A 23,807-nucleotide genomic window follows, 5' to 3' on the forward strand; every position below is an offset into this window, starting at 1 on the left:
CTATCTACTACCTTGAATGGCTTTCACAAAGGCACACACACAGCTGTCACTTGCAAATTACTGGAGTCCTCAGGGACCAAATGCTGTGATTTACATAAACTGCAAAACTGCTCATCATATAGGTTTGCTATTCAAATGCAAAAGCATCCACAAGGATTTAAACCAATCTGCATGAGGAGTATCATGATTTCATCAACAAAAGGAGTATGTGGTGGATGGCTTTGCTACATTTCTTTGTCTTACAATGGGGATCCAACAAATAACAGGTAAATAAGATTTTTCAAGTTACTTTATGCATTGCAACAAGTGTTCTAAGCCATTATCTGCAGACCTCAGAATCCAGATCTTGGTATCATCCCTAAGAATTTATTATTATTAAAACCACCCAATCAAATACCGAGGTTACTTTTTGTTTTGTTTTCCAAGTGAGTTGTGTACTCTTTTAAAAACAAATATTGTCTTTTTTTTGACTAACAGTACTTTCAGCATCAATACCTACAGTTTAAGCCCATATCATTTCACTTGTAAAAGTTTCAACACTGAAGGTAAGTAATGTGGAGCAATACACTGTACCCTAACACAACCTTTGTTCTGTAGTGAAAGTGATACACAATGGGAAAAATCTAATATTGCCCACCAAGTCCATTTCCCTGCATTCTTTAGTTAGGGTATATCTAGAAATATATCCACACAGATCATTAGTTATCTGTTTTGCTGCTTTCAAGCCAAAACCAGCCTTAAGAATTTCCAGTGACAGCTAAAACATTTAATATCTGATGCTCAGAGCAGCATTCACAGCATCTAATTCAGCTATCTCACTTGGGTGCAATTCAGATGAGTTGTTTCAGTAGGAAGACTAAATCTCCAGAGGGATGGCGAGATGTATAGTCAACTCCTACCCTTTACAAGCATTTGGTTGATGACTGTAGGAAAGGAAACTATCCAACCCAAATGATCTCACAAAGTTCATTATCCCACTCTCATTTTCAAACAAGGAAAGCCTGAAGGGAAGAATGTTTTAAAAATTACTTCGTATTTCTTCTTTTCAAGAAGCCAGTCAATGTGGTCATCTTGGTCCCGTTCTTTAGCAACAACCACATCTCTTGGGCTGATGATATAAAAAAGTGATTCACCTTCTGAATACTCTGCAAACACATACACAATTTTAGTATTATTATTACATTTTCCTTAAGTAAAGTCCTGCTTTTTAGCATACCCTTGAGGGGAATTTAAAAAGAGGAGATGCAAGGAAGACAGCAAGACTACCCCTGCAGAACATATTTGTTTGGGAAGCTGTATTGTCTCATAAATTAAAACTGCTTTAAATGGCAAAATATCTTTTTTAAAAAAAAATCACTACAGCTTATTGCAAATTCTGATTCATCCACTATGTGTAAACTTTATGATGGTTTAGAACACATTATTATACTTTTAGAGGACTATTACACTACATAGCCTGCAATAAACTTATCCTCCCCATCAAGGTCAAGGCCATCAAAAGCATAAATGATGGATGCCATAACCCCTGGGGACACAGCACATCATTACAGGAATGCATTTGCAATGCTGTAACTTAAGGTTATAAGTATAATGCATTTGCTTATACTATAAGCCTTTATTTTTGAGTAAGCATAAACTAAAAATGTACTTAAATGTAAAATCAAACACAGAAGACAATTGTTCAGAATGGTTATTTCCAGAGAATCCGTGAAGAAACATCATCAATATTTTGTAGGTACAGGAAAGAAAACCATCCCCCATCCTTTATCTGTATCTAATGCACTCCTGAACTGATAGGCAGTTCACAAAATAAAGCTTGTTTTAAAGCCATCAAAACCAATTTAGACTTGTCAGATTAATGAGAACATTCATTAAGCATAAAAAGTACAACTGTAGACATCAATGTTCTGCTTAGGGACAGGTATAAAGAAATCTCAACTCCACTGATAGCAGCAGAGATGTTTTGGAGATCAGGAGATATACAATATTTCTAATGGCTTAAGGGCACTGATGTACTCAAAGAGGCCTGCCAGGCCTGCTAAATCTATGATTTGAAGAATGTGGCCAGAAGAGATGCTTAAAAATCAGATTCATGGATTTTAAAAGCCAGAAGGAATGTTTCTGCATAACACAGGTTATATAACCTTCACCAAGGAATTCTGCATCAGCTTTGCCATACACCTTTCTGAACTACAACACATATATCAGAAAATCATCCCATCTCTTTCAAAAGACTCTGGTGTATATTGTGCCAGGGCTTAATCTCCCTGCCTGTTACATAATTAAACCTCTCTTCTAGGCTGAACTTGACAAACTCCACTTTCTATTCATTACATTTTACTCTTCTGGAGTCTGTTCCAGACTGACAGCTTTGTCAGTACAGGGAAGCTAAATATCAGTGCGCCCCTTTTAAGTTGATCTAGCTACAACTTACTGTTGAGATGACATTTATTCAGTCTTTGTCTCCAAAGCAGCTTTTTCAAACCCTGTGCTACTCATTTCACTATTCCCGAAGTCTTTTGTGTCCAAAGAGACACAAGAGCTCATATGGATCATGTGTTGAATACATCTCCATCAAAAATACTGCTCTCCACGGTACTGGACTTTATGTGGGATCTTTATTTCTGCCTTCTCCAATATGTCTGACTTAATAGATGGCATTACAAATCATGATGTTTAAATAATGCACATTTGTTTTCCTTCTGCAACAAGTTCTTGTGGATTTACACTTTGGTGCAGAAAGTAGTTATACACAGTTACTCAAGGAGATATAAAATGAGGCTGAGTCTTCCCAAACTGAGTCTTTTTAAATCAAGTTATGAAATGAAAACAATATAAAACCACATACCTAAATGATAATCTCTACATTCATTTTCCTGAAATCCTCGTACTGTTAGTGCATCAGAAGAGATCTCTTCACAGGACTCAGGGAGGGGCTGTACAATATCCAGTCTAGGCCTTGCACAACACTCCACTTCCTAGAAAAACATTGGCATCTTAGTTGCATCCTACACGATTTGCCTTAACAACATCCACTGACGTTCATCTACAAACCAAGCTCAAATTCAAAAGCTGTAAACATTCCCAAAGGTCCAGTGCTTTGCACTGGGTACTTGGTTGTGAACCATGCAAGTTTCAAAGCTCTGCTCCACAGAGCAGCTGTAATCACATCTGAAACACAAAGGAAAGTTACTCCTACTCTTTGCTTCTTTCCCTTGAATAAATCAGCCTAGAGAAGGAAGTCTAGACGAGACACAGGTAGAATTCTACCCCTGAGTTTGCTCACTTTTTCTGTTCTCCATCAGAGAAGGTTTCAGGGCTATTACTTCTCTGATCATCAACCACTGCATTCAAGAATGAACAGAAGGCCTTGAAGGACAGAACTCTTATGAATCGATGATAGGCTGGTACCAAGAAGAACTTGGGTGTTTTTTTTTAACAGGTGTTCAGGTTTCAACTTTTGCATGTCCAGCAGCAGTAGGGAAAAACTGAATCTGAAAATAATCTAAACCCCTTGTTGCACTGATGATCTTAGAGTGAACTTTCAAGTGCCATGTATGTGGTTACAGTAGGATGACATCGCAGATTCTCATCTTCTATCAAAGGAAAACTGCTGTCTCCAATTAGTTGTATTTTTAATTAAGTCAAGGTCCAAGACATTAACTTATTTTTTACTTTTGGCTGTGAATTACTATAAAATACAGATTGAAAGAGCAGGAAGACATACAAATTGGATTTACACTGCTCTAGCCTACCCATTTGGCAGCAGCACCACTCAGGTCTTTTCTCAAAAAAGAAAAAAAAATAAAAGCAAGCCATGAGTTCAGTTCTGATGCAACTTGTAGCAAGTAGGAATCTGTCATTTGAAAGCTATGAAATAAAATGTAAGAAGAACAGTGTTCCTCACAACTCAACAGCATGTGCAGTGAGCAGCATTTTCGAGGACGCAAGAAACTAACAGGGGTTCCTATCACACCAGGGCACAGATGGTGTCAAGGGAGAGGGTACTTTTGCTTCCTTGCTAGAGTTACTCAGAAAAGTAATCAAAGTCCAGTATTCAGAGTTTGTTTAAAAGGCTAATTAAAAGCAAATACACTTAAAAAAAATCTTTCCCATGTTCTATTACCATTATATCACCTGGAATTCTCTTTTCATCTTTCTCTCCTGAAGCAGTCAGAATGAAGCAATTCTTTAGCCTTTATCACTTGTTACACCTCCTCTACGCTAGCTCCTTTCTCATGCTACTTCTCCATTAAGAGCAGCTTCCCAATTTCCTTGCTCCCTAGCATTTCAACACACCTTTTCCTCCCCCTTCCTTATCCCCATTTGTTCGCCTCCTTTTCTTTCACCGACTCTCCCGCACTAGAGGACTACTGTACTGACTCTCTTGGGAAACACTGCTGTGACATTATTTTCCTCCTTAATATAAATAAAGAAATAATAATCTGACATCCTGCAGCAGAGCTAGAAGCTAACCCTATTGATTTCAGCCGGCTCGAGCATTTGTTTGAACCTACAGTATTTCATTGCCTAGCAACTTGTGCATCCAGTTGCTTAAGGTTACTATGGTGATGGTTGTCTTAACGCAGACGTACTATCAAAGAGATGATCAAGAGCATCTGCCATTCTCACACCACAACTTCAAGGATTTCCTCCACTGCCTCGCCTTTTATTTGGCAGTATGAAATGAATGTTGGAGCCAGACACGGCACTCGCCTGCGTGCAGTAAAAACAGCTGACATGAATTCTAATTTTTACCTATCTACACATGTATCTGGGATACACACAACTAAAAGTCTTGGAAGCAAGGGAGACAATGATGCCACTCACTCACAATCATGCATCCTACCCTGCTACTGTTACCCTTATTGCTTAAGCTGATCAACTTCACTACTCTGATTTCTGTAAGCAAACCCCTCTTCTAGCTAAAAAATTTCTTCAAGTGCAGAAATAGCAAAAAGAAAGATAGAAAAGAAGAGAAAAAGACTGGGGAAAAGGAAGGAAAAAAGGAGAGAGAAGGACTATCTAGAGACCTTCTCAGCCTTCTGTAAGAAATAAAGGAACCTAGTCAGGACTCTGGAAAGCAAGCACATTAGACTTCAACATCTCCCCCACTGACCTTTTAGGTTTGAGTTCCAAGCACTGTTTACTACCAGCAGACTACAAGTGTTTTCACAGGTAATCAGATCTGTGGGACTACTTTAAGACTCAACCCACGGGGCAGTTTAGTGCCATGAAGAAATTCCAACACAAAACCAATTACCGATCTTTCAGAAATCTCCTTGACATAGGAAAGTATAACAAGCTGGTCGCAGAGAGGGGCAAGTCCACTGATGTAGAATTCGGTGTCAAACTGGAAAACTGAAAGACAGGAAAGACAACAGACTGTTAAACAAAAGAATGTGTACTAACTACTCCCTCAGAAAAACACACAACTGATTTTCAGCGCCAATGAGCAGCATGCAGTAGTGCTTCAGAGATATGAAGACTCCACACATTTAACAAACCTACAGACTTCCCAGTTGGATCACCAAGATGAAAAATTACATTTAACAGATTAAATTCCAATAAAACTTGCAAGGAGAAATTTTGTGCTCCAGGATGTGCAAGAAATGAAACATCTGAAATGAATGGCCAGCCTGCTTTTCAGTAATGTTATTAAAAAACAGGAAGCAAAACCAAACCCAAACTCAATAAAATTGGCAATAAATAGAACAACTTCATTAGTTTGCATCTTTGCAGTGAGGTCATGTGGCCATAAGAGAATCTCACCTGCTACATCTATTGGTATGATATGAAAACACAAAGAGCATTATTTATTTATCATCACTTTAAACATCACCGGAAGATTTACAGATACTCTCATTACAAAGAAAACACACTGTTAAATAGTCCCTTCTCTTGTTCAGAACACTGAAAATGTCATTTCCTAAAACTGTTCTCAAAATCGGGACAGTTACATGATGACTATTTTGAGAAAAAGAAAGACAAAGAGATGAACTGTTATTTACACAAAGGCTCATTAAAGCAGACCTCTGCCACAGAAATAGCTATTCAGTTTTATTCTGCTGGATTTACAGTGCAGCCTTTTTTGTGGGCTTCAATCTCATAGGGCCCAAACCAGGAATCACCTGAGTGCTGATATTAGAAAAATGGATACCTAACAGGTTTTACCAAAATATCAGATGTATCACCATTCTCTCTCAATATGTAGTTTTAGGAGAATCAAAGACTAAGTAGAAAAAACAGGTTTCCTTGCTAACGAATTACATTACTAATATCTGCTGTTTATTAAAATAGTTAAACATTGTAGCAAAGCAAATAGCAACATAATGACATCAAAAGTCAAACTAATTTTCTTCAGCTAAGGTAATAAGGAGGAACAGGAGAAATAATCGTCCTCCTGCTACAGAAGAATAAAAACCTGTCAAGTGAAGTGCAGATTTGACACCTGTCTCGCAAATGAATAAGTAAATACCGTTTTTCTCTTAATGACTGCTGACACTTTGACTTCAGTGGGAGACCAAAGCACGGTGCAAGGTTAGAGCACCAAAACTATTCTATGAGACAATAGGTTCACATTTCTAATCCTGCACATAATTATCTTGCTGTAGTTTGCAAGATTGATGAGATTACTTTGACTGTATCACATGTTGATTCCAGTGATCATTTTAAATAAACCATGTCAGAAACATCTACAAAGTATATCTTATTCCCAGCTTACAATTGCATATTTAGCACTTTAAAAGAATATGGAAGGCAAGAGGGTAAACATGGAAAAGAAGAAAATAAAGTCAAATCCACAATGCTGGCCAGAAAAGAAGCAAAGAAACTTCAGTTTCAGCTTTAAAAACTGACAAGAGATGACTCTCAAAAGCATAGAAAATATTGTTGTTCGAATTTGGAGTAGGAAACAGCTTGGTGAATGGCACATTTATAAAGATTATTGGGATGTTTAAAAAAATGTGCACTTCTTTGACTTTCATTGGAACTTTAGTTCCTTTGACAGTGAAAATGTTTGTAACAGTCACATTATAATGGATTTAGGACCCCACCATACTGTTCTGTGAGACAAAAATAAACAAATAAAAATCATCACTTCGAGCTTTGTTTTTAAATAGTTTAGTTTCCTTGGTTTCACTTTCAGGTTTCTCTCAGCTCACCCTCCTCAAGAGGCCTTGTTGAAACACAATACTCTAGCTCTGCTGCTATGGCCTTGAACAAAGAATAGCTGGCAGAGACAGTGCTTCTTGACCTGATGAAAACCTTTGATGAAGCTAATCAAAAAAGCCTTGCTGAAAAAAAATTATGGAAGTTATAGCTGCACTGAACACTAAAAGGTTAATTTAACTTACTCTCTGGACACATTGTCGTGATCAAAGTGCAAAAAAAAAATCCAACATGAAGACATTGAAGAAATGCTGTTAATTTGGAAAGTATCCAAAACAATTAAAACATACACAGTATTGAAGTAAATGGGGATGACCGAGGTATGGCCATGTGCCATACATGTCTATGTCTGTCAGAAGAGAGGATGGAAGATATCCTGACAGTGGATCTACTCTATGTTCAGCATTTATGTACAGCTGTCAAACAATTTACCAGGAAGCAAAATGAAGAAATCTGTTAAATCTTTCTTTTGTTGTTGTTCATTAAAGCAAAATAAATGAAACACACCACACTATAGATAAAATAATATATGCTACATTATGTACCCCAACTCTAGAAAGCAACTTTGTCTGGAATTTAAAGATCCACGCATGAGGTGGTGCACTGAAACTAAAAGTAGACTATTTCATTTAATCAAATCTCCCAAAGCAGACTCTGCTTTTGCACAGCAAAAGCCTACAACAGGGCCAAGTTTTCAACATCATCTTCTAGGAAAGTAAGCAGGAAGCAGAGCTAGGATGCAGACAACTAACATAAAACTTAACATGTGGAGAAAAAGAAGGGTTTTCTGTGTGTGTGTTTCTAACCTTTTTTCAAATTCCTTATAACAGAAATGGAAAAACCAATACACAAGCTAATTTTTAGGCAGCCCACTAGCACGGGGGTTGAACTAGATGATCTCTAAAGGTCCCCAACTCTACCATTCTATATCAACAGTAGCAGAGCCACAAAGCACCACGAACTGGCCCAGCTTATCCAGAACTCTGGTGCACTGTTAGTTGGGGTGATGTCACTAAACATTCCCAAATTACCTTTTAACCAGCTACTTTGGGTGTATGTACAAAATTTGCAGTCACTGCTGTAGGCCACAGTTAGCATACCTTTAAGTGTTTTCAGGACGGTATCTCCACCATCAGGGCTCCTACTGAGCTAGGTTATTTATGCAAGACAAAGTGGGATACGAAAGGCCATGTTTTGATTAGTTATGAGCAAGGGCATGCAGTTTTATTTCATATAAAATACAAAAAGTGTTTTCTTTTTTCTACAACATGTGCAGTTTCAGCTAGCGGACCAGAAAAAATCCCATATAAATATCACTTAAGCTGACTTTAGATAGAACCAAAAAGCATAAATGTATCAGTATGGTATATTTTTATTGAAATAAAATAATATTCTTATTTTTAGCTGTGCTATCCAACATAATCCTCAAAGAACATACAAATCTCTTTTTTTTACCATTCATATTTTCTCTAAAAACCTTCATATATGACCACTGCCCCAGTATTTAAGTATTTCCTTATAAATGGTTTCTGACTCCAGTAACACTATACAACAGTCTTCACACAGTCAGATTTCCAGGGCAGACCTGCCTCTGACTAGTAGCCTGAGCAGAAAGCTCAGGATATGCTCAGTTAAAGAAACGTCAACTGCAATTCAAAATGAACTGCAAACTTCTGGGAAGGAGTAGTGAAGTAAAACCACATGAAGGTCCTTGATTTGGGCCTGAATATCCTTAGAACTCTCTGCAAATCTCCTACTCATACTATTAGATGTGAAATCAAGCGTTTATCTCATCATGTACATATTGCAATGGCATTTAAATAGACTCTCTTTCCTTGAATTTCAGTGGGAATAATAGTATGGTAAGATTAGAATCGATGGCACGGCATATACAAAAATGAATAGCAAAAACTGATGCTTCTGAAGTTGGAATTCACACCCTCTATTTAATTATAATCAAAACAGTTGGAAAAGACATAGTAAAAATTGATTTTTGTTTGAATATTGAAAATTTAGCAATGATCAATCAGTTTTCCTTACTACTTGCTACCAGCACAGACTGGAAATAAGCAAGAATCTTTCTACTAAACCAAAACAATTTGCCTCAATTATAGAATCACACTAATAAGAAACATCAGGAAAAAAGCCCAACACCTCATAATGCCAGTAATCATCCCTCTGCTGAGGTCTACTCTTTCAATTAAATTAGAAAAATATTTTGTGTACTGGAAGCAGAGTTACACTTGGTGTTTTACTTGCAGTCAGGTTGTGTATAACAAGCGTTACAGTGGTGCTGAAATCATCTTACTCCATTCCATCTCATGCAGCAATAAAAGGCATCTTTAGAAATATGGCAATTGCCACCACAACTCTCTAGCTACAGACACACACAATCTGTAAGGAAATTCCAAGGATCATAGAATCACAGAATCTTAAGGGCTGGAAGGGACCTTGAAACATCATCTAGTGCAAACCCCTGCCAGAGCAGGACCACCTAGAGTAGGTCACACAGGAACTCATCCAGGTGGGTTTTGAATGTCTCCAGAGAAGGAGGCTTCACAATCCATCTGGGCAGCCTGTTCCAGTGCTCCCTCACCTGAACAGTGACAAAATTCTTCCTTGTATTTCTTTGGAACCTCTTGTGTCTGAGCTTATACCCACTGCCCCTTGTCCTATCATTGGTCATCACTGAGAACAGCCTGGCTCCATCCTCCTGACACTCACCCTTTACGTATTTGTAAACATTAACGAGGTCAACCTCAGTCTCCTCCAAGCTAAAGAGCCCCAGCTCCCTCAGCCTTTCATCATCATCTTTGTGGCCCTGTACTGAACTCTCTCCAGCAGCTGCCTGTCCTTCTTGTATTGAAGGGCCCAAAACTGGACACAGTAAGGAGGAATCCTTGATGATGACTGGAAAGTCAGAAGCTTCAGTTTCAAAGCTTTAAAGTTGATTTTCTAAAAATTTTTCCTTTACACGTTGAACTGAGAAAAACTTTGTCAGCTGACAGGGAAAATATTCAGGAATCTGATGGTCTTGACTGATTTTATCACAACATTTATAAATGATGGGTTTGGCTTGTGGCAACACAGGATGAGCACACAAGTAAATGGCTTTATAAATGGGCTTTTCTTCTGGCAATTTGCTTCTCACAGTGTTGCAGACTTGCTCGAACGAAATGTTTGCATAACTCAGTATATAAAGTCTACGACATTTAATCACCGTTATTAACTAATAAGTTCATCACATTCATTAACTAAGCTTAAAGTTCTGTCTGTACGAAGAGAAAAATGCTAGTATGGTTGATACCAGTATTGCACTTTACTAATCAAAAACGTAAATAATCCAATGTTTTCTTTTCAGATAAAAATGTGCAGTCTCAATGCCTGGTGGTAACTCCCCATGCAGTTACACAGCTGTTGTTCCCTCACAAAACGTGTGGATGTGTTGTTACACAGATATTAATAGAATATGTAACTTTTAAACCAGAATTCTACCACGTGGGAATTTGGGGCAATGTGGAGGGGAGACAAATAGTCAAGAGGCATTGCTGGCTGCTTGGTACCTGGAATTAAACTGAGATTCCTCAGATAAAAGTTAGGCTAAAATAAATGGAATAGGAAGTCTCTAATTGACTTCCAAGTCTTTTACTGACTTCCAGTGTTAATCTCTATTTTCCACTGCCATTAACAGCCTGAGTAACTGAGGTAAAGTACTTCTCCACAAAAGTATATAAAATCCCAAGCTACTTGACAAGGCCATTGAAGACTAGATGCCCCGTTTTTCTTTGAAAAGGAATCCTATTAACCACAAAGTGCTAATTAGTTCTCTAGCAACCAGCCTCCTCACAGAATCTAGTTGAGGAAGGGTTCCCTGTTCAGACCAGAACTTTTCCAGCATTACAGCTTTTGTACATGCATCAGGAGTGAGCACAGAGGTCAAGCACTCTTTAAGAAGGATCACAACAGCATTTAGTCCACGTTAAGCCTGTAATTCAATACCAATACTTTCTAATCAATACACTACTTCACAGCAGTAGCTGACAGAGCTAAACTGATAGGATCTGCTCAGCTAACATACATTTAAACCTAAATAGAAACGTTTCACTGGAGTTATCTTCGACAATGAATGAAGACCCACAGAGGCAATGAACTGTAAGATAATAACCAGGGACAATGGAAAAGATTACTGGAGAAAAGCACCATTAGTATAGTGAAAGATGTAAATAAAGTTAACAATGTCACACAGATCTCTGTGCATGAGACCTGTATCATTCACCTAATTTCTCTTACAGGTAATCAGAGCATTATCTGCTTTAAAATGAAACAGCTAGAACAGTTCAGTGGTTACTTCTGGCTTAGCATCACAATAGACACTTTATTTATTTCCTTCCTCAGAGTAAGTATAGCTATGTTTCAAGATATAATCAGGATCATAGAAGGATTTTGGTTTTAAGGGACCTTTAAGATCATCTGGTTCCAACTCCCCTGCCATGGGCAGGGACATCTTCCACTAGACCAAGTTGCTCATAGCCCCATCCAATCTGCCCTTGAACGCGGCCGGGCATGGGGCATCCACAGCCTGTCTGGGCAGCTGGTGCCAGTGCCTCACCACCCTCACAGTGAAGAACTTCTTCCTAATATCTAATTTAAATCTATCCTCTTTCAGTTTGAAGCCATTACCACTTGTCCTATCACTACATGCCCTTTACACTGGATCCTACATATCCAACTTGCACTGCAAGAAATGCTGTTTCCTTATTCACTGGGCTCCAAACCACTGAAGGAAACATTCATAAACTAGTGTCATCACAGTTTACTAAGAGGCTATTGCAAAATGTTGAAGTCCTCAGAATGGCTCTAAAAGAGCATAAATATGAAACTGATGAGACATGAGAAAATGCTGTATTATCAGACTTCTCCGCTTCTGGTTTGCAATTCCAGGTGCAAAATTCTAAAAGCAGAATGGAATGGGGACAGGAAACACCCTCTCCACCAAAAACCCCAGAGCACTAAACATGACAAAAGTCACATTGTGTTATAGGTTTAATTTTTCCTAAGTATGTTGCCAAGCTGTTATGAGTTAAAGTATCTGAAGGATATTCAGCTACCCTGTCACTGAAGGCTATTCTTACCTTGTACAATTTCTTTACATCATGAAAGTGTATCAGCTTATGTATCCACTTAGGATATTGATAGCCCTGACGCAAATTATCCTGGTTGTCTGTCTGCCCATTACTAGTATCAGACCTTCCAGCTATGCCTTTGAAAAGTAAAGTTGAAACAAAATTGAAACAGATGCTGTGGCGTGACACACAGCTCTCAAGATCTTCTATTTGACTACATCAAAAGCTATTGTAATTAATCTTGAAACCTGAACAATAATCTCTTTCATTCTTCTCTCCTTAGCTAATAATCACGTTCCAATGGTAGTGTTGTTGACACCATTTGGCAGAGCTGTTTCAGTGCTTTGACCTGATGCCAGAAAGAAAAAATCTCAAGCACATTCTTAACAGGTTAAGTGACATAAAACACCAGTCCTCAAGAATGGGGAGATTTTAGGTTAAAAATTTTAAGATGAAAAAATTAATTCCACAAAACCTCTCTAAGCTTCAGGTCTGCACCTAAAAAGCTGTCATCAGACTGGGGTTTTTTTTATGAAGTTCCAATAGTCATGTAAGACTAGATCTCTGCATGTAGACACATTATAGCTGAACTCCAATCACTTGTCACTATGTAAACTCTATTTAGTCATTTGCTAAAGGCAAAGAAAATATAATACCAAATTTTTATATGTATATGTGTGTGTGTATATATACACACACACACATTTAAGGCTAAAACTCAAGACTGAACTTCTCCTTGGTAAAATCCTCCCAAATATCCCAGAATTCCACAGTTAATTATTCCGTTAGGACTACGTAAACTTAAAAACAAATAGCTTTCAGGAATCAGTTATCAGGCATGCCACAAGCTCTCAGTATTCAGAGTTCCTTCAGAGGCCAGTAAGTCTTCCAGCTGATTTTCAGAAAAAAAGTTTCTTCCTGAAATCAAGACATGCTCCTATGACATGCACCAGTCTAATCTAACACGAGTGAAGATCTTGCCGGAACAGTATTGTCTACAATCTTGTGTCATTAAAGTCACTGAATCATAGCATCACAGAATCTTAAGGGTTGGAAGAGACCTTGAAAGATCATCTAGTCCAACACTCTTGCCAGAGCAGGACCACCTAGAGCAGGTCACACAAACTCATCCAAGTGGGTTTGGAATGTCTCCAGAGAAGGAGACTCCACAATCCATCTGGGCAGCCTGTGTCAATGCTCCCTCACCTGAACAGTGGCGAAGTTTTCCCTTACGTTTCTCTGGAACCTCTTATGTCCCAGCTCATACCCATTGCCCTTTGTCCTAACATTGGACATCACTGAGAACAACCTGGCCCCATCCTCCTGACACCTGCCATTTATGTATTTGTAAACACTGATGAGATCACCCCTCAGTCTTCTATTCTGCAAGCTGAAGAGCCCCAGCTCCCTCAGCCTTTCAACATATGGGAGATGTTCCACTCCATCATCTTTGTGGCCATGTGCTTAAATCTCTCCAGCAGCTCCCTGTCCTTCTGGAACTGAGGGGCCCATGGATTTATGTACATCCAGATTGCTCAACTGATCCTTAACCCAGCCCTCTTCAACCCAACAAAACTCCTCCTTTAACCTCTCTTCCTCTGTAGTCTGGGGCTCCTGAGGACAGTCGCCAGCAGTATAGACAGAGGCAAAGAAGGTATTCAGTAACTCTGCCTCTCTGTATCCTGTCACCAGGGCACCTGCCTTGTTCAACATTGTGCCTAAACTCCCTCTAGCATTAGTTTTATCTGCAATGTATTTTAAGAAGCCCTTCTTGTTGTCTTTTACCTCCCTTGCAAGGCACAATTGCAATGAGGCTTTAGCTTTCCTAGTTGCCCCCTTATATCCTCTCACAACAGCCTTATATTGATCCCAAGTGGCCATTCCTTCCTTCCATGATCTGTAGACTCTTTTCTTCCACCTGAGTTTGCCCAACAGTTCCCTGTTTAACCATGTGGGTCTCCTGGCTCCCTTGCTTGATTTCTTACTTGCTGGGATGTTCTGATTCTGAGCTTAGAAAAAGAGAGACCAACTACCTTGGGCCCCTCTACCTTCTAGTACCCTGTCCCACGGGATTTCCCCTAGCAATTGCTTGAAAAGGCCAAAGTTGGCCCTGCTAAAGTCTGGGGCTGTGATCCTGCTTGGTATTCTGTTCCTACTACACAAGATGCTGAACTCCACCATCTCGTGGTCACTGCAGCCAAGGCTGCCCTCAACCTTTACTGCTTCAACCAGACTCTGATTGTTTGTGACTACAAGATCCAGTTGTGCTCCTCTCCTAGTTGGCACATCCACCATTTGCATCAAGAACTTATCATTGATGCACTGAAGGAATCTCCTGGACGGTAAGTGACTAGCTGCATAGGCCTTCCAGAAAATGTCTGGGTAGTTCAAAACCCCCATGAGAACCAGAGCCTGTGATTTCGATGCTGTTCCCAGCTGCCTGTAGAAGGCCTCATCAATCTCCCCATTCTGATCAGGTGGCCTGTAATAGACACCCACAACACACAACCAAGACAAAGAAGGATAAGAACTTATAAACAGTTGTCCACTCTGGTCTGCAGAGTTCCAGAGAGCCCTTTTATTTTCCCAGAACTATCTCTTCACAGATATTTCCTTCCCCTAGAAGAAGTTTCTGAGGTTTCTGAGGTTTTGGACAGCTGTGCCTTTTCTTTTTTTTTACATATCCTCTTCTTCAAAATGCCTTTAAATTCCACTTTACGTTTCACATAATACACATGTTCAGTCAAGACCTTTTCCATTAATTAGCAATATTGACATTTATTCCCACCTCCTAAGCAAAACAAATAAGAAAGCAACGGACAACATAAAATGCAAAAGCAAAAAAGGCAACAAAAAGAAATTAAAATAATTTTTCTAGCACTTTTTTAAAAAAAGAAGAAAGTTATGGGCAGTGTAGTCAAGCATCACGTAATCTAATAAAGTAGCATCTATTTCCTCCTTACTACTACACCAATCATCATTCAACCAAGATGAGAAAGCAAGTTCTTGTAGGAATCTGCATGAAAGGACAGTTAGGACATCCACTGTTCACACGAAGATCTCTGATCTTAGATGATCACAGAATTTAAAACTCTCTATGAATAAAAACCCCCAAACTATGCAGGAGGACATTATGACAACCTCATCAACTAAAAATTAGGAGACATTTAGGTTGCAGCTATTGTTGCTCCTGAAGTGTAACAGCTTTTTCAGGCTCGAATGTGAAAACAGACCTCTATAGCTCATATAATTTTGAGAAAAGAGTGCATTTGTACAGCCATACCTATTTCCACATAGCGGTTTGGAAGGTCACGCATTTCACTGGCATGCCGTTCTTTCACTGAGCAAATCTAGGAAATAGAGACTTGGATCATCATGATGAACAAATTGTAATTATGCAGACTTACAGAATCCCAGAATGGCAGGGGTTGGAAGGGACCTCTAAAGGTCATTTAGTCCAACCCCTCTGTGCTCAAGCTGGTCCACCTAGATGAAGTTGCACAGGAACACATCCAGGTGGGTTTGAAAACCTCCGGAGACGGAGCCTCCACACCCTCCCTGGGCAGCCTGTGCCAGGGCTCCCTCACCTCAACAGTGAAATAGATTTTTCTTATATTTAAGTGGAACTTTTTGCATTCCAGCTTCATCTCATTACCCCTTGTCCTGTCACTGGAGATAACAGAAAAAAGGGATGCCCCATCCCCTTGACATCCACCTTTCAAAAGTATTAATGAGATCCCCCCTCAGTCTCCTCTTCTCCAGGCTGAACAGCCCCAGTTCCTGCAGCCTTTCATCATAAGGAAGATGCTCCAGTCCCCTGATCATCTTGGTGGCTCTGTGCTAGACTTTCTCCAGAAGTTCCCTGTCCCTCTTGAGCTGGGGAGCCCAGAACTGGACACAGGACTCCAGATGAGGCCTCACCAGGGCAGAGTAGAGGAGAAGAAGAACCTCCCTCCATCTGCTGGACACATTGTTCTTGATGCACCCTTGGCCATGAGGCCAATGGCATCCTGAGATGCATCAAGAAGAGTGTCTTCATTAATTCCTAAAATGAGACTAACTTCTCAGAAACTCCTTACTGAGGCATTCTTGGACATGTATTTCAGTATTTTGAGAAGCACGGGCTATAAACCAGTGACTATGCATCCCTGAAGATAAAAACCATACAGGGAAGTTGTAGCTGTAATTTACAGTCTTACAAATATGCTAGGAGAGAAGGAAGATGGATCACAAGAGAGAAATTTAAAATCATCTGTCCACTATGACTTCTTTGTAGTAGCACATATGAGAGTTTGGGTTTGTTATCTTCTCAGGCATTGCATCTAATTACCTTACAATTTAAGTAAGAATATGCTATTCCAACTCCCAATAACAGGAGGAGAGTATGTACATAACCAAAAATGCAAATACCCAAATGTTGTGAAGCATACACTGTACAAGGGGGAAGACAGATGTCAAACTTAGGACGAACTCCCTTGTTTGTAAAACTCCAAGTTTAATGCTTCAGAAGCTTTTTATGCTTCACTTACCTCACTTTACCCTCCCTTTCCATCTAGTCCTACCAAGTACTTTTAATTTCCCACTGTGCAGTGCTGCAGCAGTATGTTATTAGAGAACAGCTAACAAGCCTGTAACAAGCTCATATCAGGCCCAGTCTGAGCAAATCACAGTCAGTCTGTACTGCACAAATTCAAAATGCTAGTTCCCTGCTGAAAGCAGAAGAAATGCCCAAGTAGCCTGTCCTTCCACCTCACCCCTTCTTTCCCTCTATGGTTGACCAAAATCATGTGGCTGTTTTAGCAGTCACAACTTCCTCAGTCCCCCTAAAAATCCCCTCCAAAAATACCTCATGGTTAAGTTGCTCTTCCTTAACGTTAATCAGAAGAAATGAATTCAACAAGCCACTAAAAGCTTTCAAAAGGGGAAATCTCTCCAAGGCAGAGGAGAGGAGTGTCCCTGAGGATTACACTGGCTGCATGCTTGCACACAGAGATCGGCCTGACCGCTGGGTGTCTACCACTCCTCCTCCTCGTCAGGGTCACTCCAATGACATTTCTATGGCAGCAGGAGTCCTGCACACTGCAGTCAAACCAAATCCTATTTTTTTCGATTGTCTTTGCTTTTCAGAAATAATTCTCTGTTTGTCTGTGATAACAGCAAGTATTTATTACAAAGACAGGTAATTGCACCTTTACTGAATTTCCCCAGCCAATAATCAGTGTTAAATTATCCTTCCAGCAGAGGCTGCAGGGATACATATCTGGGCGAAGGCTTATGTCGTCTCGAGGCACATTGGTAATTCTTTGCTTGGAGATCATGTCAAGTATCTTCACGCCCTGAAAGTTTAAATACAAGAGAACTTTATTCAGTATGACAAACTCCTACTCACCACAGCCCATACTATTTTGTACACAAGGCAGTCACAGCAGTTCATAGCATAAATTTCAGGGAAGGGCTCAGCGTCCCAACAGATAAAGCTGTTGATACAAAGACCCATTTAATCTAAGAGGTGACAGAAGGTATTAGGGTAGGTTAGATATTTTAAATTCAAATGCCAAATGAATAGATACAATAAGCAAATAAGTGGCAGATTAGAAAAAACAGTTATGAAGCAGTTCAGCTTGCTGGGCTGCTGATACCACTGGAGAAATGAAAAAAAATCCCAGCTCTTTCACAACAGCCCCTGCAGAGAAACAGAAAGTTCCACTTTAGAAAAAGATATGAAGCAACAGCTCATAAATGAAAGAGCTTCATAAATGAAGTCAATCCATACTTCTCCAGAAATCCATTTTTACTCTTAGATTAAAACAAAAAAGGAAGCACATTTAAATGGTGCTTGATTTTGTATGCTGTTGTTTTTCATTGCCTCCTCAGAGAATCTTCTAAACTAACAGAACAAAAAGTTTAAAGGAACAAACATTAAAGTCATTTGAGAGAAGGTGAAAAAAGAAAAAGAGTCATTAATCAGATTTTTCCATGCTATTTAGACAAGGTGAGCTATAACCTTTCCAGTAGCAAAATGGAGATTAATTTCATGTTAAGTAATGATTTGTTCTTAGTGATTTAAAAACAAAAGTCCCCAAAATACACCAAAGTATTTTAGTAGTTATTTCTTTTCTGCTCACTGAGCTTAAAGAACAACTCTTATGATCACAGAAAAGGAGATGGAAGAGACCTTGAAAGGTCAGTGTCCAGGATGCCATTTCATGTTAGGATTTTTCTAGAGACAAAACTGATTTAAGATTCCACTGCCTGTTTCTGTTCCCCCTCCACTGCAAGTTTCTACATCTGCAGCTGTACAAATTCAACTGTTTTCAACTCAGAGTCTAAACATGAGGGTCATGTTATATAATAGTAATGTATATACAAGCCAGGTTTTGCCTGGTTTTTGATTTAAGGTTTTGTTTGTTTGTTTTTTAAATCATAAAGTGCAGTAAGTGGTATGTGGGTAGGCAAGTTGGGGTTTTTTTCACTGATCTGTGTCACTGAAAAACTGGGACTGTGGAACACACTCCTATTGGCATGTCTTCAATTAACAGCCATCAAGGTTTCAGAAAATGACTTGCACATAGCACCTGCCACATTCTGTGCCCAGACCTCTGGTAACACAAAAACAAGAAGCTTACACTTTGTGCTTTCTGAGCCCACCTAATAAAATTTTTCAATCTTGTTTGAACTTCATATTAATAAAGTTATCTTTTATTAACCTTACCACTACATCTTCAAGCATGATTTTCAGATAAGAGATCCACATCATGTCCTCCGTATTTTAGAAGGCAGCAGATCCTACATGCTATAGGCTAGCTTATGTTTCAAATGTCTTTCAAAATAACAGCGTAGGATCTTCCATAGTTATAACTATATAATTTACATCATCAACTGAAAAGACTTCCAGAGTCAACTTCCTATAATGAAGAAGCCTAAATCTGATCAAATGGGAGTTAGGTAGACAAATGCCTCTAAGGATTTGGTCCTGGGATGTCTCAGTCTGTAAAACTTACACTCATGGCCATGGAGGAAAAAGAGGGCATAGAAGTCAAGTAAACAAACCCACAAACATGGGTTACTTGATCATCTGACAAACAGAATTAGACTTTGTCTAAATAACCTCAGAATATCCAATGTCTAACAATCCTGTATACTGTGTGCCCAAACCCCCTCTTCCCCAAAAGGCATAATGAAACAAAGACTAGGTAGCCACGCATGGACAGTAAGAAGCAAGGCTAGAAAAGACTTTTTCTGACTTCAAAAGAAAACAAATTGAACACAAAACCTTGCTAGAGGATGGAAACATTTTTACAAAGGTAAAGGGGGAAGGGAAAGGCCAATAACCAAATAAATTAATCTTTTGGAGGGCAAGTGTCATTTCATTTTTCATTGAAAGATAGGCCCTGACCATGGCTTTTTGTCTCTGACAGATGGCTCTCAACATTTTATTAGTATTCTATGTTCTGATGTGGCACATCATCTCTAGGGATAGCTCTCCTCAACTGCCCTATCCATTCCCAACAGATTCACCTAGAATATGTATTTTAATTGTATGGCTCTGAAAAGAACAAAAGCTGCAAAAAGGCTAATGTTATGTCAATCAAGAACTCACTGAAGTTTCAATTGTAATGCAGTTATTAAAGGAAAGCAAATAAACAAAATCCTCCTCTAATAATTATATATCAAAGTGGTTTTGAAAAGGATAAAAGAACAATAGCTTTATAACATTTCAATAAATGCTTCTTTTCAGAAAGGAAAAACAATGGAAGGAAAAAATGGCAGTGTTTCAGAAGTACTTTTACCACATCTTAAAATAAGACTTTGGAATTTAGACATGATACACACTTAAAAACGTATCCCTCACTGCTGAGCTTTAAAATACAGACCTTGACCCATCAATTAGATATACAGTGATAGGTGAAATGCAACACTCAGCATGAAAGCAATGGTTCATTTTAAAATTTGAATTACACTTAGAGCAAAAAGGGTCTATTTTATCCTAAGTCTAACCTTTTCTAGTGGCCTAGCAAAATGAGAAATTATTACTACCATTTTTTATAACCTGCAACATTAGAAGTGTGTATTACAAAATCCAGACAGGTTTGGGGGTTTTTTGTGGAGGTGATGATGTTCTATTATGTATATAAATAAGTGTTACACTGGCATTCCCTCCTTTGACAGTTTGTTTCAGTGAATGGCACTGGTTAAAATTCCACTATACAATAGTGTACAGTAACGACTGTGCCCACAGTGGTATATAGACCTTATTTTCTTCAGAAGTGGCAACTATCAGACAATACTGACTAGCCAACAGGAAATGACAGAGAAAATGTTTATGAAGAAATGGGATCTAAACCATCATCCTTCAATGCCTTTTATAGTTGATTCTTTAGAAGTACCATTCTTCAACAGAACATTTTGGTAATTAACATTGAAACATTTTAAATACCAGCGTTAACATAGCAGTATTTTTGTCATTAAATAGAAGTGCCAAATACTTACCATATTATTGGCCCACGCAATTAAGTGTCCTCTCCATTTTACATTTCTTATATTTCCTTCCCCTTCATGTAAAACTGAGGGCTTCCATCTATTCATCCAGCCTCTCTCATATAACAGCAACTATGAGGAAGTGCAACAAGAAATAGTTCTATGATACCATGCTATATGTAAATATGGGACATACTTTTTGCTTCATTATCCTTTAATCTGCTTGGATTCAAGGGTAATAAAAAACATATCTCTATCACAAAAAAAACCACAATTCAACATTTTCATGCAGTATATACACATTGAGAATCTTGTACATTCCAGAATTCAAGATACTTTAATGATATTAATAAACAGGCCTTCCGTTGATTTTCTTCAAAGAATGGTAAGTATAATTATTTCCATCTTAAGGATAAAGAAATTAAGACATTTGGGAATGTAAGCCTACTATGCTAATGACAACACTTCAGAAAGCTAGTAAAGAAACCAGGCTGCCTCATACCTATCTATCCACTGATCTCATGATAGGCTCTTCCTTCCCTCCAAAAAACAAGCAGTCAAAGAAAATTATCAAGACCCTCAAACCTGTGACCTTTTGCTTGGCCATATGTGGAACTACATGGCCTTCCACATGGCTCCAGAGATGCTATGTGTTAGAACTAAATATGCAAACTGCACTGTACTACAAATGCTGCTGGTTGCAAACAAGGAAGGTGTTTGAGAGGAGATGTTATCACAACTCACACTGAATATATGTCTCATACTGAATAAATGTATCCTTATGTTTCTTTGGAACATCTTATGTCCCAGCTTCTACCTACTGCCCTTTGTCCTATCATTGGACATCACTGAGAAGAGTCTGGCTCCATCCTGCCCTTTATGTATTTGTAAACACTAATGAGATCACCCCTCAGTCTCCTCTTCTCCAAGCTGAAGAGCCCAGCTCCCTCAGCCTTTCATCATTAAATGCTTTGCAGCTGTAAACAAAAAACTAACTACACGCAGATGGTTTACATGACAGTACAGCTTTTCTACCAGTTTCTATACTGTTTCAGGAAGTTATTTAATAGGATTATAACAGGAAATCATTTTTAGTGATGAGAAGTGCAGAGATTGGAGAGATAAGAAAGTAGTTTAAGTATCTACAGAGATCACTCTAAGGTACTAGTCCCGACAACCTTTGCATGAGTACACTCATGTACAGGAACATTCAAAACCTGAATCCCAACTCACACGAGTGCACAGTGACTACAAAGAGATGTAAACCTGCTACCTGTGAGGACTTTCACCATTTAGGCTAAAACTTAAATCAAGTGCCTATGTTGGTAATAGTCCCTGTCTAAGATCCAGTTGTAGAGACTTTTTGACACGATTACCAATCACTCATATTTGCATAAGTGCACCAAGTGAGAAGCCGCCAGTCGTTTAAAATACCATGTTTTGATGAAATAAGCTATTTCTAACTGCAATTACACAGACCACTTCTCTCTCCTAAAGCCACAAGATGGCAGCAGCAGACAAGTATTGTCTCCAAAAGTTGCACGCAGTCACTACCCACGAGGGTCACAAACTTCACAAAGTGTGCTGCAGACATCAAACTTCTCACTCAAGTATGTCTTGACACTTTAGCTCCACCCAAAATGACTGTGTCCTTCACATAGCTCACATGAAGGCCCTGCTTTTACACAGTCAAGGGTTTGGGGTTTTTGCACCTAAGAAAACTCTTACAAAATAATGCCATTGCAGCAACCAAGGCAAGAAGCTGAAAGCAAGGGCAACATCTACATGCGTAAGGCAGTGCTACACAGAGAGGCTTCGATGAGTAGGTTGGTGGGTGGATGTGAAACATGACAGCAGACCTCAGCCCAAACTCCACTCAGAAGCTAAGAATGTCATTAAAAACTAAGTACCATGCCCATCCAGACTCGAAAATTACTGTTTTTCTAGCTCAAAAACTTCTAATGAGTCCTGATGGAAAAAGAGCTATCACTTGTATGCTTCTTTCAATGCTGTCCACTAAAGACAGCATCAAAATACATAATGCTTTCATCTGGACTTACTGGACAAGGCTGTGAAAACTGATGTGGACAACGTTAAGGTTACAACTGGCTGATGTCAATTATATTAATTGAACTTTGAATCTTTTCTGCTGTGCTTGAATTGTGATTTAAGTTTCTTTATGACACACCCGATTCAGTGAGCTTGGAATGACACTTTGCAGCTATTTTGTTACTGTTCTTGGTTTGTGAACATCATGTTTTTTCATGAGTCTCTACCCAAGTAAGGAACAGCAAAGAAAATGAATGACCTGAGAAAGAACTGCTTCAATCTGTGCTCAACATTAAGCACGTGCTTAATTACATTCCCAGACCAAGGCAGTAGAAGGCAACAGTCTGTTATTGCCTGTAATAAAGCCAGAAAGTGCATATGAATCATAGCAGCACCCAGAATTCCCTTTCATATCAGCAAGTGTGATAAGTCCAATACTGAAGCCAAAGGATGCTCAACATGTGGCTTACAAAAAAGGAATAATTCAATCTGGAAACATGCTTTACTAATTTATCTGCAATGGATGAACAGACATAATGTCATTTTCTTGCAGCAATGACACCTGAAGACTGAGCTACCGAACCCAGAACTTTGCTATGTGTTTTGGAACTGCTGTCCACTGAATGCATCTCTTGCAAAATAAGCAGCCTAATTTATTTTGTAGTCTTCCTTTCTGTCTTCACATTGAGATGTTTATCGCACCAGAAAGCCATTTAAAGCTTCAAGAGAAGCTAGACACATAACAAAAATCTGCTGTTTCTGGAGGGGTTCCTCCTACCATCTCCCTCTCTTTTTGGTAGGGGAAAAATATTTTAGGGCTTTATTTCCCATAAATCCCGTATTTTGGCAGTCAGCATTCACAGGACTTATATTTCAACAGCAGCCACAAAAATCACTTTCTTGCATTCTCTGCAATACAGTTTATATTTCCTTCTTTTGATTTGCTCTGGTATATCTTTCTAGTCCTTTGTTATAAAACAGTAGTGC

General features: G+C 38.9%; 1 protein-coding gene across 2 annotated transcripts in view; it reads right to left on the bottom strand.

The window, feature by feature from the left end:
* Positions 1–23,807, bottom strand: part of VPS41 (VPS41 subunit of HOPS complex) — a 110,834-nt gene that overhangs the window by 33,226 nt on the left and 53,801 nt on the right. For both annotated transcript variants that reach the window (XM_061997156.1, XM_061997157.1), the window contains 6 exons: positions 20,784–20,903; positions 17,483–17,629; positions 15,577–15,643; positions 5,264–5,361; positions 2,849–2,978; positions 1,030–1,145 (listed from right to left, as the gene is read on the bottom strand). In XM_061997156.1, coding sequence (XP_061853140.1) covers positions 1,030–1,145; positions 2,849–2,978; positions 5,264–5,361; positions 15,577–15,643; positions 17,483–17,629; positions 20,784–20,903 — 678 coding nt within the window. The remainder of the gene's footprint in view (positions 1–1,029; positions 1,146–2,848; positions 2,979–5,263; positions 5,362–15,576; positions 15,644–17,482; positions 17,630–20,783; positions 20,904–23,807) is intronic.

This window comes from Colius striatus, chromosome 5 (genome assembly GCF_028858725.1).
Source record: "Colius striatus isolate bColStr4 chromosome 5, bColStr4.1.hap1, whole genome shotgun sequence".
NCBI lineage: Eukaryota > Metazoa > Chordata > Aves > Coliiformes > Coliidae > Colius > Colius striatus.